Source organism: Haplochromis burtoni, unplaced genomic scaffold (genome assembly GCF_018398535.1).
Source record: "Haplochromis burtoni strain Fernald_Lab_line unplaced genomic scaffold, NCSU_Asbu1 Contig_196, whole genome shotgun sequence".
Lineage (NCBI taxonomy): Eukaryota > Metazoa > Chordata > Actinopteri > Cichliformes > Cichlidae > Haplochromis > Haplochromis burtoni.
In genome coordinates, this window is record NW_024582557.1 from 1,068,766 (window position 1) to 1,087,148 (window position 18,383).

Here is an 18,383-nt window from a genome sequence, read left to right on the forward strand (position 1 = left end):
GTGTGTGTGTGTGTGTGCGTGCGTGCGTGTGTGTGTGCGTGTGTGTGTACCTGAAGCGTCCCCGGGGTCTCTCTGACTGGATGGACATGTAGCTGGTGCTACTGATGCGAGAGGCACTGCTGGTTCGAGAGATGGCTGAGACGTCGCTGACATCACTGTCTGAGGACTTATGGGAAACATTTTCACTACTCCTCCTCTGGTCCTTATAGAGCTGCATGAACCACACATCATCAAACAGATATTTTAGAAAACTGCTGTGAAAATGAAGCAAGTAATTCTCTACCTTACAATATAAAGCACCTTGAGGCGACTGTTGTTGTGATTTGGCGCTGTATAAATAAAACTGAATTGAATTGAATATAAAATGCTAGTGCTCTGCTGCTGCATCCTGATTGGTCCATTTGCTGATAGCACAACACGCTGATTGATAGAAAATTGCTGTTAGTTACAGAAAGGGATTTTACAACATTACCTTTGGTGTACAAGCTATTAAAAATCTAAAACTTGAACCAGGTGTTCTCCATATAGACTGTGCATCATGATGCATCTTTTAGTCTGAAAAGTGAGGGTGAAGAGGAAGAACTGCAATCTTTCTAATGACCAGCAGAGGGCAACTCTGAGGTTTTCATAAAGAAGTCTTCTTGTGTGGACCGCTAAAAGGACAGAACACATTTCACTCCATTTTTCATGGCCTCAGGAAACTTCCTGACATGTTTATGGTCTCAATCATTAGTTTTAAGCTGGTTGTTTCGTAAATCATAGTACGCATTAGAGTGAAAAGGGGTGATAAAGCAGCACAAACCTACTGTGTGCTACCATATGTCTCCCTTGCTTTACCAGTCAGATGTGCTACTTGGGATCAGTGGGTGACATCACCTTAGCCATGCCCCTCTTTTAAATCTTTTTAAAGTCCATGCAAGCCTGAGTTCAGTGCAGTGACAGACACTCATGCATTGCCATATAGGAGGATGACAAATTACAGGGCAACCAGCAATCTGAGTTGTTAGGTGGGACGAGACTACTGTACACTGGGAACTCCAGCTGCTGCTAATGTTTTTAGATGCTTAGATGCATCCAAGCTCTAATCACCTTCCACCTAAATGTTGTGTTTGTTCTGTCTGCTATATTAAAACATGCTTTATTTTCTGATTAGCCTTCTGTAATGCATCACACAGACAAAAAGAAGAAGTTAAACTACTGGCATGTACATATTTTTAAACATCACAATATCAATATTAAACTATTTTCTCTAAGGGAAAAAAAAAATAGAGAAAGCAGCCGGTATGGATTATACATTTCAAGATTCCAAGCGTTAACTCAGTTCTTGAGTGGCTGCCCATTTGGAAATGATTCATTTTATGGAGTGGTCTTCACCATTACTGTACTGTAATTTATTACTTTCTCAGACAGTCAATGCAATTCGCTGCGATGCACTTGAGCAGCATTATGGTTCATTCTTTCTGTCTGGCTGGAACCTGTATTGTCCTCCTCCACTCTCCAGACAAGCTTGTTTTAAAGCGAACGGTCAGGCTACCTCTCGTTTATTCTTGAGCGCTCGGTCAAGGTCCTGTTGGCTGGAGGTGGCTGGAGCTGAGACCCGATTGGAATGAACCCTCATCTGGAGCTGACGGACACGCTCCTCTGCTACCAGGGCTGCACGGTGAAGGAAAGAAACTCGAAAAACTAGTACTTAATCGGACACTGCACAAAAATGACCCTATATGGGTCAACCTTTCTTTGTACCTTGTTCTACAGTGCTGCTCTTGGGGGGAAGCTGTGGGAGTTGCCTCACTCTGCGAGTTGATGAGGACGTCACCGAGGAGGAAAGAGACCCACCACTTTGGAGGTGTCCCCTAACACAAAACAACATGACGGAAAGCAGAAAACAGAAGGGAGAGGGGAAGGGGAGACATGGTGGAGAGAAGAAGTGTGAATATAAAGGAAGGATGAAAAGTGTGAAGATGGGAAGAAGGGAAAACGATATTAAGGTCATCACATTTGCAGTCAAGAGTGCCATTCGCTGGTGGAATTTGACGTCTTCACGTCATCCCATTCACACAGTGAACAAAATGTTGACAAGTACTCGACATTGGATGAACCTGCTGCAATTTCACATTTCTTGACGTTAGGCGAGTATCACTTAACATAAGGTTGCAAAACAAAGACATGACGACAGAAGCTATAGGAGGAACATCGACGTTGGAAACAAGACAACAGCAGCAGCAACATTTCGATCAAACATCATATTCACAGAGTGAAGCAAAGTGAGGCTTGTTTGGGGTTCACAGTGAGGGACTCTGTTGCCAGTAAGAGAAGCAAATCAAGATTTAAACAGTGAAACAACACACTGAGAAAGTGAAAGCCTTCAGGCACAAATCCCACCATGACTGTACACATCCATCCATTCTCACATAACACATATTCCCTCTCCTACTAGAAATCTTGAAATTTGGGGCTCCTTTCCACTGCACTACTAATAACAAGGGTTATTCATGACATTTTGTCATTTTATTTGAATATAGACTGCAAAGAAGTGGTTTGTAGCTTTTGGATCTGAGAAGTGAAACAAATGTATGAGTGCCTATAAACCAGCATTATTTCTAATGGCCAGCAGGGGGCGACGTCTGTGATTGCAAAAAAGTCTGGCTGAGTAAAAGGCTGTTTTGACAATTGGCCTCCCTTTCACTCAATCTAAACATTTTCTTGATCAGTCTGTGGTTTCATCCTAGTGTCAAGTCTTCTTGAAACCTTCAAGTTTTTAAGTTTTGTAACTTGGATTTTAGGAGACCTGGAATGTAAATGGAATGATTGAACACATTTAACACAATTTATTGGACTATGTGCTGAATTTAGAGGTTAGAAACAAAGTATCATTCTGATACCAATACCAGCGTTGGTATCAATACAATACACACCTCTACTGGGTTTCTCAATCAGAGGCACCCTTAGCTCACCCATGAGCAGATATATTCCTGGTCATTGATAAAATTACTGTTAAATGAAGCTTATTCATTGTCTGAGTATTAAAATGTTGAGATATGAACACTTACCAAAAATTTCCACATCCACTCAGAAATTACACATACAAACAATGACTGCAGAGTCCACACAACACATATACAACAACTACACAAACAGCAGCAGCATCTGATGAGATGCAGCAAAGGCATTTCACCAAACACACATACAAATGCTGACAGAAGCAGCAGCAGCCCTGTGTCTTTCCTCTCCACGAGTCTCTACGGTGAGCAAACAAGACTCTGCCTCTGGTTAAATGAGTTAGAGGAAGGCTGATTTAAGATGAATCCATTTACCAAGGGGACACAGTGGGGCTTTCTTTCCCCTGGAGCCTATTTAAATGGAGGTGGACTTGTTTCTTGTGTACATCGACACGAGTGCCATAAAAACCCAGAGCCCAGCAATACAGTGTGTAAGCAGCAGCATGCAGGGACAGAAATGGGGTTGAGGAATGGGAAAAATGGGGGGAAAGGAAGAATCCATAAAATATACAAGAAACGATGTTAAATGAAGGCAAATCTAAACAGAGCCGTTTATGAGTAACCTTAGTTTAAATTTAATTAACATTTTAACAATACAAACTTCATAAGAAAAGCATGAAAAAGTTTTGCACTAAAGCATCACTACACTTTTAACCAGGCCTCCAAACACAATGAGGACTATTAATAGTTTTATGCTTCTGTGTTCACAGCCTGAAGTCGCAAGTGATTGCATGTCCTTCAGATAGCGCTAACCAGCATATGTCAGCTTGTGTGTTATGGTAGTAGACTGCACACTGGACCAGCTGGACCCAAATATAGTAATGGATCTGGATAGAAGACACAGCAGTTTCAGTCCTTTATCAGGTTTAGTCCCAACATTAAAACCAGGCAAAACAAGTAACACACTGATTTCAGTTGTTACAGTTCACAATACATTTATATTGTAAGGTGACAACCCTCTATGAGAAAGCACTTGGTGATTGTGAGAAGAAAGAACTCCCTTTTAACAGGAAGAGACCTCTGACAAATCTGGCAAAGCATCAACAGGAAGTAATAAAGAAGCAAACCAAAGGATGTGATGCCAGCATCCCAGTGCAACAGAACAACTGTCGAGGCATGCAGACTCCATGTCCCTACAGATCTCTCCCAAGGTGTCATAAAATTTTACAGGGTGGTTTTAATGTTGTGGCTGATTGGTGTCTATATAAACATTACAGAGGGCAATGTATAACGCAGATGTTCTTATAATGAAAAAGTGTTTGCATTATTTTTTAAATATGTTTAGCTGGCTGCGCAATTAAGGCATTGATTCACTGCATATTTCCATGTGCCCAATGAAGCCCTGACCCCTGGGTACTCTACTCAGTGTTAATAACTGGCATTTTTACACATTATCATGTCATTATCAGCAGCTCCAATGTTTAAGAAAATATTAAACACAGAACCTAATTTCCTTTTTTATAAGCATTTTAGCACTTTCACTTTGGAGATGCTAATAGTAGCAATTATTCATTATATAAAAAAGTGACTTTTCCTACTACTTAACTAAAAGTCTTTAGTATCCTAAACAAAGGGGCATCTCTATGGTATGCATGCAGTGGAAGAATCTAACACTTTTATAGCACTGTCTAAAAAATAAAGCCCTACAAAACATATGTGGTAAAACCAGCAACATAAATTCCTGGTGTGACACATAACATTTGTATCAGAATATCTTTCATGCTTACAAGGACCACATGGAGCCCTTGGGAAACACGTACTGACACTATGTTCCATATCTCGATCATTTATTGCACGATGATGTACTACACTGTCACTGCAGATCAGCAGATACATTCATCTCCACTGAAATCAATGTGCACTTACAGGCTCTTTCTGACCACGACAACACAGAAACAGCCAATGAAAAAGGACCCTAAGTGATAACTGAAATTAAACTCACTAATTAGCTTGTGCTTGAAATTAGACCGTGGCAACCCCTTAAACTGAAAATCAAAGTGTCAAAACTGCTGTTCCTGCAATGGTTCCTTGCATGTCCTACAATCTCCACAGACTCTCATATTAAAATGCTGATACAGGCAACTTTACTCAATCGGACTAGCGTCATTTGTGTCAGTGACCTGGTTCTCTTCATCTTGTTTGTCCTATTGGTGCTTTTTGGGATATTTTTAGTATAATTATATGACAAATAAGATCACCTGCTGTCTGGTACAGTCCATTAATGCTAATTTATTAGTCTGCTTACTTAGCTCTAATTAGCAGATATATATGATGCAAATGTGCCACTTTCTGGCTCTAGCAGCAAAACACAGTAGCAGCCAAGGTGCTAGCATTGTGACTTCGAAATTTTAGAAATCCATGCAAACTTTCACAGTGGTTGTGCCTAACTGTGGCTAAGCATTAAGGGCCTCAAAAAATACTTGGACCTATTTATAACTACTATCTGCTACCAAGTACTAAAACACAGCTTCTTCCCAGCTGGTGAATGCATCTAAGAAGCTTTGTGTGTAAACAAGCCACCTGAAATATGCTGAGCGTGCCGCACACGCCTTACCTGCCACTGTCAAAGAGCTTCCTGCCAAGAATGTGGCTTTCAGGTGTTTCCAGGGTCCGAGGCTTCCTGGAGAATGGTGGATGAGTAAAAAGGACAATACACCACAGAACAAAAAAAGATGGATGGATGGGTGAATGAGGGGATGGAAGAGAGCATGATGGTGGATAAATCATTTCAATTTAGAAGGGCCTGACTCTGTCTGGAGCCGTCAGCGGCCTTATAAGTTTATGATCTGTAAAACAGGAACTAGGAGGAATCCTGTGATGGATGGTATGATGATGATAGGAATAAGGGGTGTTATACAGTCATGCTTCATCTGTAAGTGTGCCTGTGTGTGTGTGTGTGTGTGTTCATAAATGTGTGTGTACCTCTTCTTTGTACTGAGGTGAATTAAACTCTCTTGAGACGGAAGTAGCATCCATATTCTCCATTCACGGACGTGAAGATGACAAGGATGATCCATGCACCGCCCCACGCACAAACACAAACACACCCACAGAGACACACACACACACATACACGATCACACTTATGATATGAATTGTGGATTGCATGAATTTTATACCACTAATGAGCAATACGCCTTCAAAAAAAGACTTCTCAAGACTAAGAGGAGAAGGAAAGCACACATAAGCTGCGGATGCAAATTCCTAAAACAAAAATGTAACTCGGAGAGACTGTGGGAAGCAAATGCAAAAGGGCAGGATTTCACACCAGAGCCAGTACAAACTACCTTAACTTCAAATGAGCACAAACCTGATACTAAAAATCACAAAGAACAGAAAGTCAACTAAACAAAGATACAGCAACAACAATCACGACCAAAAACTGCTGCTACCACTCTTTGCATTAAAGGGCAAGCCAGAAGAACACAACCCACACACTAAAAGCCACACAAATAACCCTTTACACAATGTGAGCGACAAAGTTAAAGAAAAAAAATCAAACTTGTATATGCCTAGAGGACTTTTTTTTCATTGGGACAAGTTCTACTTTGTAGATCGTATTCACTCTTACTGAGATCAGCTCATCTATTACTAAAGTTTGCAGCAGAAGGCTAAATTGCCAAAAGTGATAATAGATTGTGATTTTATCTTGTATTTGTCGAAATAAAAATGCAGTCAAAGTAAAAGGTAAGTCAATAGCAATAAACCTATATTTCTTGTATATATTCTTGTCTGCTTGATGTGCAACTACAACTAGAAGGTGTTAGCGTAGCCTAGCATGCAGTCTTAGATTAACAAAAAAGCTAGTCTGGCAAAGTCCAACCAAAGTATTACTGCTGGTCATATATTTTCATAAATGTTATCTAAAATATCTTTTGTAATTGATTTATGATGACCTCATGAAATTTGAAAGCCAAAACCTATTGGTCTAGCAATGAAGTTGTACTACATGCTACAAGTGTTGCCAAATCTTTAGACTTTTTCCTCTTTTTGATTTTGGAAGTAGATAAAGTCATGTCCAGACTTCCCCTTTACTAAGGATCTAAACCTTATCCAAACCTCTAAAGCTCACTAATCAGTTGGCATTTGTTATTTATTGCATCATTAGGACAAAGTCAGGGTAGTTATTACCCCATGTACTGAGTTTAGGCTAGTTTGTGCTATATTTTGTACTAAAATTTGTTGAATTACACTTGTTTTATATGATACAAGATAAAGTCACTTGCCAAACTTGCGGAGAGCTGACGAATTAGAAAGTTGAAAAGGTTAAATTGTAAAATCACTACTAGTCATTCATAGAAATATAACAATCTGGCAAAAAGAGCTTGGCATTTGCCTCAACCCAATAGGACCCAACTAAGCCAAGAATATTTCCACTGGGTTTGACAAAAATGTGTTTCTTACTAAAACTACTGTAAAAAAAAAGAAAAGAAAAAAAGAAAGAAAGAAAGAAAGAAAAGAAAAAGAAAGTAACTTGGCAAACTTTAGTGTTTGGGTCATAATGGCGTGAGATTTTAAGGCACAAGTCAAGCTCCAACAAGAAGCAATTGGGTGAGAATGGTCCACAAAAGGGTACCTGTCATCTTCAGGGGAAGCATGTTGAATAAGAATCCTTGGACTTGCCGGACGTCTTCGGGGCAGGGAATGGGACAAAGATTTTCTATGCGTACACATACAAAATACATCACCCATAGGACCAAATCAGCAAGTCATTAAAAATTCAAGAGATTCACTTTTCCAGTGTCAGGAAAGCGCACAGTAAAAAGTTGTTTTTGCTTGTCATTGCTATGGGTACATTTTGACTACCTGGGAGTAACAGAACAAGCTGTAAACACAATATTAGCACGCTATCACCTTATAAACTGAATATGGCAAGTTTGTTCGCAAATGTTTCCCCATTTTCACATTCCACATTAGCTTTATTTTGTGTTGTGTTTCTAGACACTTAAACGCAAGTCTATATTTTTCTTTTAGCTTTAGCTTTTCTTCTCATTTTCATGGACAGCAAAGATCAATTGTTTGGGCATTTCTTTTCTGCATTAAAACGTGAATCCCACCGTTTACAGTGCAGTTATGTTATCACTTTACAACCAGAAGGAACAACATGAACGACACAGTGACTCTGAAGTAAATGGACAAATGCCAACAGGACTTTTGTATTAAGCATTGAAAAGACAAAAGTAACTAAAAAAGACGGTCTACTACGAAGCAAGTTCAGAAGAACCAGGCTTTTTTAATCTTTGCTTGCAGGGTGGGTCTACCTTTGATTAATGCTTCACCTGAGGTTTTACAAAGGGATTTCACTAACCAACAGGTGACATCACAGTGACTACATCCATAATTTCTATACAGTCTATAGGCTCAAGAGGTTTACTTATTGTGTCTCTTAGAATTAGTAAAACTGCATCATTTACACTTACTTTTGCTAACCAACTGATCTTGCTTCGTAGTACATCCTTTCGACCGTCTAATGTTGGGAATAATTTCAAGGAAGTGACAAATCAAAAACTGTAAGGTACAAGTAAGGTAAACTGATTCCTTTGTCTGATAGCTGGTTATGAAGTTGTCTTTAAACTGACCCGAATACTCAGTATGCTGCTTGCCAATGAGACTTTGCAAAAATCACAACATCATCATGAACAGCCTTGAGGACAGAGGTAACAAAGGGGATTTGCTGGAATAGTAGACTGGTGCACAATAGTGGTGTAGGTGGGGTGAGGATGATATCAGGCTAGTGTAGGATCATTCAGAGGTGAAGGAACTACAAAGACCAGGGAAAGCTGAAGTGCAGGAGGACTACAGGAAGGGGGTTGGGTACAGAGGCTGGTACCTTTCAGTCTCTGGTGAGGGGGCATGATTGTTTGGAGCCAGACAGTTGGCACTAGCGCTCCTAACCCTGTCCAGAGAAGGCTGCAGATCACTAGAGGCACCACAGCACAACATGCCATCCAATGGAGGAAGAGGAGGAGGAGATGGAGAGGAGACAGGGTGGGAGGACAAAAACAGACACAAAGAGAAAAACAATGGACAAACAGAAAAAGTCTTTTAAAAGAAAGTCTGGTTAGATTTCCCTAATAATGCTGTTCTAAGAAATTAAACCATGACTGACCCAGCTGGTGTCAGGATGGCAGTGTCTGTACATTGTAATGGTTGACATGGAGATGGAGTATGGAGGAAAATGTGTCTTCTAGCTGTTACTGCCAAAACTAGACTGATTGATCTCTGCATTTTTCCCAACGCGGAACACTTAAACATCCATGTTAACCATCAACCATCATCAATGTGTGTGTGTGCCTTACCGATGTGTCACCTCATCATTAGACCACAGATGTGTGGTGGAGCGGCATGTCGCCATGACCATTTTCAGTCTCACTACAGAGTTACTTATTTAATATGCAAGCAGCGTGGAGCTACTGATGAAATGGAAATTTCAAAAAGTGGAAGCATTTGTTAACGAAACTAAAGAAATAAAAGAAGACAGGTTGGAAACTAATCAGAAGCCCCTGCTGTGATGGAAGGACTGAACCGTTAACCAGTCCAATATAAGTTGACACTGGTACTACAAATTGTCTGATGGCTTCAGTATGCTTCAAATGGAGCGCGAAGAGCAAGAGCAACATCTAATAGCACCTCAAAGAACTTTTCTGACAATGAAAATGTCATCTGACTCAATTCTTTTGTTGTCTTTTTTCAAAGTCTTACAGTCATACTTGTTCTCTGTCGCTCTTGGCTAGGAGCGCTCAAGGTATGACAGCAGACAAAAAGTAGGCGCCATTTTTTGTAATCAAGTTCACACAAGTAAAGGTTCTGCAGAAACCCTTTAATAACTGCTGTTAATAAACAGCAAAATGATAGAAACTTTTATTAACGCCTTAATGACAGTGAATGTTATGCTACATAACATTATACTGAAGCTCTTCTCGTTGTTTATCCAGTTATTCAAAAACTGCATTAGATCAGTGATTGCTAAAGTGTGAGTTCTGCAAGAGGTCATTTAAAATAAAAGCTGTTGATGGTGAATCAATTTCAGAAAATGAGCCAAATGAATCTATAAAAACAAAAAGATGAATAATAGAATGTACTCATGTAATAACTTATGTGGATGCTCCTGAAGAAGACATCTACGCAGGACGCAACAAGGACTGATGAGGCAATCAGAGAACAAAAAAGTCGTCGGGAGTCAGTAACTTGAAGCGATGACAGTCAAAGTAACCGCTGGTAACGAGAAGTGGGCGGGTCCAAATGTAAACTTTCTCAACTTCAAGGCAAGTGATTGTATGAAATACCATAGAAGGATGCTGTTGGCTGGAATGTGACTGCATATTAAATACAATATAGCGTTACTAAGGCAACTAAAGCCTGAATTGTCCTCAAGCGATTAAATGTCTGCAACAAAGCAGCAGGTGACGAGCAAATTGTTCCCTGTGCTGTTGCCCCTTTGGTATTGTGTGCTGATAAGAGATACTGCATTCTTTTAAATGGCCAGCAGGGGGAGACACCTGATGTCCATTTGAAAACAAACATGGGGAAAAGAGCAGACACATTCAAGAAAAGATCTTTCTGAAAACCTTATGGGCTCAATTAAACATCTGAAGTACTATATAATGCAATTAATATTTAATGGGCATTTTTTTTTATCATGGTCCCCTTTAGAGGGATAACTTTATTTATTTAAAAAACAAAAAGCAAAATGTTCAGCTTGAGGATTCACCAACAACAGGTGACAACTCTGAGCAGGTCAATCTTTTACATACAGTCTGTGATCTACCTTGGTAAAATGTCGACACAGGGAAAGTCCCTTCAGATTTGGACACTTTCTCCATTTGAACCGATTGAACTGAAGACTTACCTATTTGCCTGTTTGTGGAAACTGCTGAACAAAAGTGGCATCTTAGGTGGCAGTGTGTTATTGTGCCTAGTAGGTCTCCTGATGTTAGCATGCATGCAGCAGACACAAGCAGGAAAGGAAGCCGGAAGGAAAAGGAGGAAGAGCAGAAAAAAAGTATATAGGAGTGCATGGACAACCGAAAGATACAAAGCGGGAAAGAAGTGGCATCTTATCCAGTGATCTCATTGATTTTTGATTTGTTAATTATTTAGATTTATTTATCAACATGTTTCTAGATATTGTGGTCATTGCAAAAATCACTGGCTAAGATTTTAGGGTGTTAAAGCATAAGTAAGCACATTATCTCTGCATTAAGAGCGTACAGTCAGCAGCAGCCAGATCTCTTCTCTACAGACAAACTTAGCACTTTACACCCTCCTTTCCTCAAACACTTGTACACTTATACACTTGTGTGTATAAAAAGTACAAAAAGTGTCCTAGGTTAGATACTAACACAGCTACGGTTGTATAGGGGTTTTATATACCTCTAACAAAGGTATATATAGTGTAACTTACCTCTTTGGCTGTGTGCTCAAATGGCAATGTAAGAGTCACTACACTACACGTGAACTTAAAAATATAAATAATAATCAGTAAGAGTCATTACATGAAAACTGTCATGTTTGGGTTCCTAACATTTAAAGGGAAAAACAAAACCCCAAAAAATATAGTTTCCAGTGACCAAACACACTAAACCAAAATGTCTCCTGTGTCTCATGTAATATATGTAATAACTTTTTTGTATTTTGTTTAAGTAGCACCAACACTTCTCTCTTAATGGGAAATGTAGCAATCAAGTGTGAAAAAGCAGTATTTTTGGATGAAATAATATTATTCATTTAGAGCCATGCAGTTTTACATAGGCTTACAAACAGCACTGTATATGTGTATATGTGTGCATACTGGTGTTATCTTTGACCACATAGAGAAATTCTGACACATAATTTTGAATTTTTCTATCCAATTAGATTTTACCTCATCTCAGGCTATAGTGTTGGCTGTATTCCTGTGACTGGGCCAAGCTAACTAACTGACAAATGAGTGTATTAATAAAAAAAAAAGATATTTGACGAGTTCCCGAGCTTTCAAATCGTGCATTATTGCAGGTTTTAAAATATGCTATGAAACACAAAATTCATAGTTTGGTTTTTGTCCAGAAACAGGAGGACCAGTACAGTTTCCATGGAATGACCCAAAAGCCTTCAGACTAAATAAAGATATTGGAGCATCATGCAAAAAGTGCCCTAAATTGTTTCAGTCAGAGACAGAATTGGTGCATATTCATCATTTGGACGTATGAAAGCAGGTGTACACTAAGCAACATTTAGTTTTAAGTCTAGCCCAGGGGTGTCGAACTCCAGGCCTCGAGGGCCAGTGTCCTGCAGGTTTTAGATATCAGCCTGGGTCAACACGCCTGAATCAAATGATTAGTTCATGACCAGGCTTCTGGAGAACTTTGAGAAATGTTGAGGAGGTAATTTAGCCATTTAAATCAGCTGTGTTGGATCAAGGACACATCTAAAACCTGCAGGACACCGGCCCTTGAGGCCTGGAGGTCGACACCTGTGGTCTAGCCCCTGCAAGCTGTACTGTTGGACTGATTCTTGAAAAGCAGCAAAGTCTGAAACCAAGCATGGTCCTGTAGTGTCCTCTTGTGGATATGAGGCAGCAGTACAGCTAGATTACCACAGGATTTCAGCTCACTGGCCTCCTTTTTGTCTCGTTATTTAGACATGACACATTGTGTTTTTCTTACAGTTATTTCATTTAATGAACGGACTAAAACCAACTAATGTGTCTGTGTGTAAGGTCTGATATAACTCGGGTCTCTTTTATAATGCTGGGAAGTCAAAGTTTGCATGGGACTTGTTCACATTTCTTTTCTGTATACATTTTACATTACACAGGATTTTTTTTACCTCGATTTCAGAGGCATATTCGTTTCACTCTTAAATAACAGTCTTGAGCGACAGACTGCAATTAGAGACAATCTGACAAAAACACACCTCATCTACAACCAACATGTAAACATGTCACGATTGGCCAGTTTACCTGGTGTGCAGGCACTCAGCACTTTTGCCTCGCATTGATTGGTGGATCGTGAAGACCTCACTGTGGTAACCATGGGGATGGATGACATATGAGGAAATCAACAACAGTTAAAAAAAACCCAGAAGAGCAGAGGGGAGAAGAGAGTGAATAGGAAAGAGAGCTTTGGCTGGTTCCACACAGTCACACAGATTCAGAAATTCAGTTTTGCAACCGAGAGCTTTCAACCTAAACACTGAGGTCTGAGGTCACCTCGTGCAACATGAAACTCAACAGATAGCTACGGCATCAAACGCTTTTCAAGAAACAAAACAAAAACAGACAAAAAGCAGCAACTATTTAAATCTAAGAGACCAGTAAACAAAGTTAGACTTGGCAACACAGGCACTCACACTCTGTTCACACTTTTTCAGCGGATGCGGATTTGCACAAAAAACTAGGGCCTTGTACAACATAAAGCAACTCTGATGACATTTACACTACAAGTGGTGACCAAACACAGGCACGCACCTGTCGTCCAGATACCCTTCCCCTTGATGGCGACCTCTACCAGCATCGTAGTAGCGGGACGGAGAACGAGAACGGTGACCGTGAGAAAGCTCATCATCCAGGCTCCTGAAGGAAATGTAAATAAATAAATAAATGGATGGACGGACGGATAAATGAGAGACTGACTTGTGAGGTTAGTGGTCAGGTGGTATTGCGGCACACTGCTGCTCGGTTTCATTTAGCTCAGTCACTAAAAGCAGAGCTGGCAGCACTGCATGTTCTGAGCCAGACAGACATTTCATTAGTAGATGGACTCAGTTTGCTGGCTTCCACAAACGCTCATGTCCTGTCTGTTTTTCCTGAATCTTGGTTTTGCCTCTTCCATGCATTCACTATCGCCTCCCCAGGCCGATATCGGTCTTTTTAAGTAATCATCGTCAGACGTGAATCGACAGAGCTCTTTCACAGGACTCAGCAATCGGTCCAGGGCAGTGCGTTCAAGACAATTTATGGCTAAAATATAACCATTTGGACAAATAATGGGGAGTAAAATCCTGCCTTACTCAACCCTCACCTCTGGGGGGGGACATTGGGTGGCCGCGACCGGATGCGCCCCTGCTCCTCTCGATGAGGGGAGACGGAACGAGAACGTATGTGATGGGTGGGGGTCCTCTGCTGCTCAGGGACCTCCAGGGTAGATGTGGGCTCCCGCTGCCTCTCCCTGCCACGTCCATCTGCTGCTATGGAGAAATGGCAGCACACATGCACACGTACATAAACAAGATCATAGCAAAGTAAGTGCAATTCAGAGTGTATACTTTAATAGTGACAAAACCTTCAGTCTCTAAAATTCATAAGAAAGGAACGGTATTAAGTAGTACTATATAATCCATATACAGTCTCTTCTTGAGTGAATAATATTACTAAAATGGGTTTGTTAACTCTAAGGTTTTCCATATGATCCTGGCAAACCTTAATGATATACAATAACTGTCATTATGCATACATGGGAAGATGCGTGGGCCTTGAAGTTGCAAAAATGTGCTAATGGCTTTAAAATATGGCTGCTAGTCAAGATCAGTAGTGGAACATAGCCAGTATAGCCAGGATGAATTAGAGTGAAATGCATTTTTTTACAGTATCTTTTTTTAATCTGCATTGTTTCTTATCCACCACCATATCTGCATGTCAAAAATTTATACCAAAGCCATACATTAGCTACAGTCAGGCCGAATTACATTTATCATTTGCCTGCAAGACAACTTCTGAACTGTTTCCACTTAAAAAGAAAAAAAATCATATTAAATCATAACATCTGTGACTAAATCTTGTTAACAGTCTGCTGTTTTATACCATGTACATTTAATTTCATTCTAGTCACCTGCTAAGTTCTGAACTAAACTAATGTCTATTACCCTTACAACATGCTATTAGCCTTCTACACTTTAGCACTAAAAATACAGAGGAATTCATGATACTACCTCATATATGATAATTAAATTCATGTTCATTTTCTGCTACCTTACAGCATTTGTTTATAACTAAGCTAATGTCTGCTACCCTCACAACACATTCTCACCAGAGTGATCATCGTGTAGGTCTGTTCCTTAACTCTTTCTCGATGCATTAATCAGTCTGGATGAAACTTATTAAATAAACCGCGTAGGGTTTGAAATAAATCTGTATACATGAGGTTTACTGTTATTAAATTTAGCTAAAAACCTTTTATTTCTGTGGCATTTGGTCACTGGAATGTATTGTCATGCATGTCTGTAAATACCTGTTAATCAAACAGTGATGCTAACACTGCCTTTAATTGATTTGTCTTATTACATGAATAAGTAGCTTGCAATGAACAAGAAGAAAGAAATATATGTAATTTTTATTCATTTGGTGTTTATGTACAGAAGTTTTTGCATTCTCACTATATACACTGATATAGATCAAATAAAAACAACAACATAATTTAACATACACATCTGTGTTTTAGCGAAACACTGCAGGCCTAGCTAGTTTAAGTTACATTTTTATACCCAGAGAGGGTATAAAAGACACAAGAATTCATGCTACTGACCCTGCTTCCACTTATGTAGTTTAAACTCATGCTCATAGCCCTCACAACATGGATGATTGACTTCATGTCAGTAACCTGTTAGATACAAACACTATATAAAAGATATAAGAAGTCATGCTAGTGGCCTTCCACCTCATGTGTAACTTGATTTAAAACCATGCTAATGGCCTTACCTTACAGCATTCCTCTCTATAATTATGTTAATGTCTGCAAGTTTAGCTTTATTCCACATGCAATTTCCTTATATGCCAGTAGCATGTTACCTTATCTTATGTTAAAATACTTATAATTTTTAAAAATCTTGCTAATAGCCTATTAAATTACATTACTTGCAAGTTTAAAATGGATGTAGCCTCCGGGTTGGAATAAAAAAGGCAATAGGTGCCTTTGCCTGCTTTCTGAAGGCCAATACACCAAGGCCAACTGTGGTTGTAAAAACACTTTATTCTTACAGAAGGCTGTGGGAAAACAACCTTCTAACTAAAGACTTTCCTGATGAGTTTATGTGCTCAGTAAATAATTTTTAGTCATAAATAAAAAATATAATATATTTTGTAACTCTTGTTCACTTTGTTTCACAATAGAACAATATACAGGGCGTGGTCATTGGCTAATGATGTGTGAATGACTGATTGTTGTTGGCCAATGACTGAGACCCCCTCCCTGTCACAACACTTTTTCTGGAAATCAGTGTGGTGATGGTAAAAACGCTAAGCCCATGGCTTCAAAACAGAATGTCATAAACCTGTGGATGATGTCACAGTACACACATCCATCTTTTTTTTTTTTTCTGCACGTTTTGCAGCATTTTCTTTTTCTATTTCCACTGTGTTCAACTAATCTGCTGGTTTTTTCTTAACTTGCATTTGACCTCTCAGGGGAATCATAGTTATCTCCAGTATGGTCCTTTCAAGCACACAGGCCCCACAAAAAAGCCCCACTCACCTCATCACCTGATTTTTCTGTTTAGCAGCCAGTAAGCTGGTTTTAAGGATGAGGGTGGTACCATATACAAGTATAAGATAAATGAAGATTATTTTAAACTGTAAATCTGGCAGATTTGGTAAAGTACACAAATATGCAGTTATCTTTGTACACTACTAAAGTACTACTACTATGTACTACTATCCATACTGGACTTATTGTGAAATGACCACAATCTGTCCCTATTAATGGATAATTTAAAAAAAAAAAACAACAACAACAACATCTGGTGCAATGTAAGAAGTTTTGGGGTCATTTAGAATCTCAAGTTATCAATTTTTAACCAAATAACTTAAATTCTGGATTACGAACCAAGCCTAAATGTAACCACTATTTAGCAGCTCTCATTTTTTAAAAGCTATAGTTACAAATAACACCGAGAACAGAAGTGCAAGCTGCAGAAAACCTGCATGTAAAACTAAGAAACAGTCCCAACCCACCTTTAGATACTACTGCTGTACCCTCATCAAATTCAGCCTCTGTTACACGCTGAGAACCTAAACAGTAACAGACACACACACAAAGATACCCACAGATGTGTACACACACCACACACACATATATATGGATGCACACATCAAATGCAGTATTAGGGGAATGGAGTGAAAGCAGACATTTACATAGACACGCATGCTAAACTGCTTATGGACAGGATGTGTACACTTACAAGCAGAAATATATGAAAGAGCTTATGCATGTCATGTTGCACACGACACGAGATCTTGACAGACTTACGCTGCAATTTTTTGCCAGGGGCGTCTATGTGTCGTCGGGGCAGGTATGGGGAGGGCTGGGGCAGTGGTATGGATGAGACATCATGAGTTTGGAGGGGATACCAGTGAGGCTTGTCGTCCAGTAAGGCCGTCTCTAGCTCCACCAGGACCTGTTCAAGTCACCAACCACGCAGTAAATATGTGCTTTGTAAAGAAGTTAAATGTTTAAGGGTTAGGCATTCATTTTTGATGGTTAGGGTTAGGGGCTAGGGAAAGCATTGTGTCAAGTAGATGTCTCCACAAGATATGAATACTCGGCATGTGTGTATGCGGATGTGTGTGCTACCTCTCCCAGAAAGATGCTGTCCTCCTCTGGAGACCTGGGTTGGTCCCACACGGTCAGCTCCAACATGTGGTTTCGGAAATCCCTGCGATGGACGTGACTGTAGACGAATGTCTGGTTCCACTTAGGCTCACAGGTCTTCTTCACTGTTTTTGTCCTTCGTTTGCTCTTGTCGCTGTGTTAAACAACAGATTCTTGTCTTTAAAGTCAGTTGAATGTTGATTTTGATTCTAGTCCCATTTGTGCCTTATTCAGCTGACTGGAACTGCTTTCTTTAAATATAAACGAGATGCTAAACTCACAGTAGAGTGTCTTTTCCCAAAAAAACCCTCTTCGATTGTGTTGTATAACATGATTACTGAAGATGTATTTTATCCATGTGAGGTCAAAGTCATCATCTGCGATCACCCTAACCCTGACTATACTATCAGAACATGAAATTTTTGTTCTTTTTACAAACTGTTCTTCCAAGTCTAAGGGACGATTGTGCATATTGTATTATATAAGTATATTCGATGCCAAACTCCAATGTTTTACATTAAAAGTCACGTGCATGATTTGTGCAGTTTGCATAAAAGAATCGTGTCCTAGCCTTCGTGTCACAAGGTTTTTTTGCGGCTCTTTTGTAAATGGCCATAATTTTCATGCCAAATGAGGGCTAGGCATTGTGACTGTTCAGAGTGCCTGTGTCAGGGTTGACATACCTGCGGTCAGGGAGGAAGTACATTTTGACATAAGGGCTCCTGGGCCGCCCATCAGGCCGAAGAGAAAGCTCCACAGCCTGCAGCACGTTCACTATGAGCTGGTGACCCACTTTATCGTACCACAGCTTCACCTGGATGAG

The 18,383-nt window shown here is 39.8% G+C and overlaps 1 protein-coding gene across 10 annotated transcripts in view; it reads right to left on the bottom strand.

Annotated features, from left to right (window-relative positions):
• The window catches only part of LOC102298248 (regulating synaptic membrane exocytosis protein 1), a 119,807-nt gene that overhangs the window by 7,716 nt on the left and 93,708 nt on the right, over positions 1 to 18,383 (bottom strand). For 4 of the 10 annotated variants that reach the window (XM_005935291.3, XM_005935290.3, XM_005935293.3 and 1 more), the window contains 15 exons: positions 18,244 to 18,374; positions 17,543 to 17,714; positions 17,219 to 17,366; positions 16,924 to 16,980; positions 14,000 to 14,165; positions 13,447 to 13,551; positions 12,940 to 12,999; positions 10,849 to 10,926; positions 8,830 to 8,919; positions 7,576 to 7,659; positions 5,922 to 5,978; positions 5,554 to 5,619; positions 1,744 to 1,853; positions 1,535 to 1,653; positions 51 to 211 (listed from right to left, as the gene is read on the bottom strand). In XM_005935291.3, the coding sequence (XP_005935353.3) occupies positions 51 to 211; positions 1,535 to 1,653; positions 1,744 to 1,853; positions 5,554 to 5,619; positions 5,922 to 5,978; positions 7,576 to 7,659; positions 8,830 to 8,919; positions 10,849 to 10,926; positions 12,940 to 12,999; positions 13,447 to 13,551; positions 14,000 to 14,165; positions 16,924 to 16,980; positions 17,219 to 17,366; positions 17,543 to 17,714; positions 18,244 to 18,374 (1,604 nt within the window). The other 6 variants (XM_042226094.1, XM_005935296.3, XM_005935295.3 and 3 more) reach the window with 6 other exon arrangements.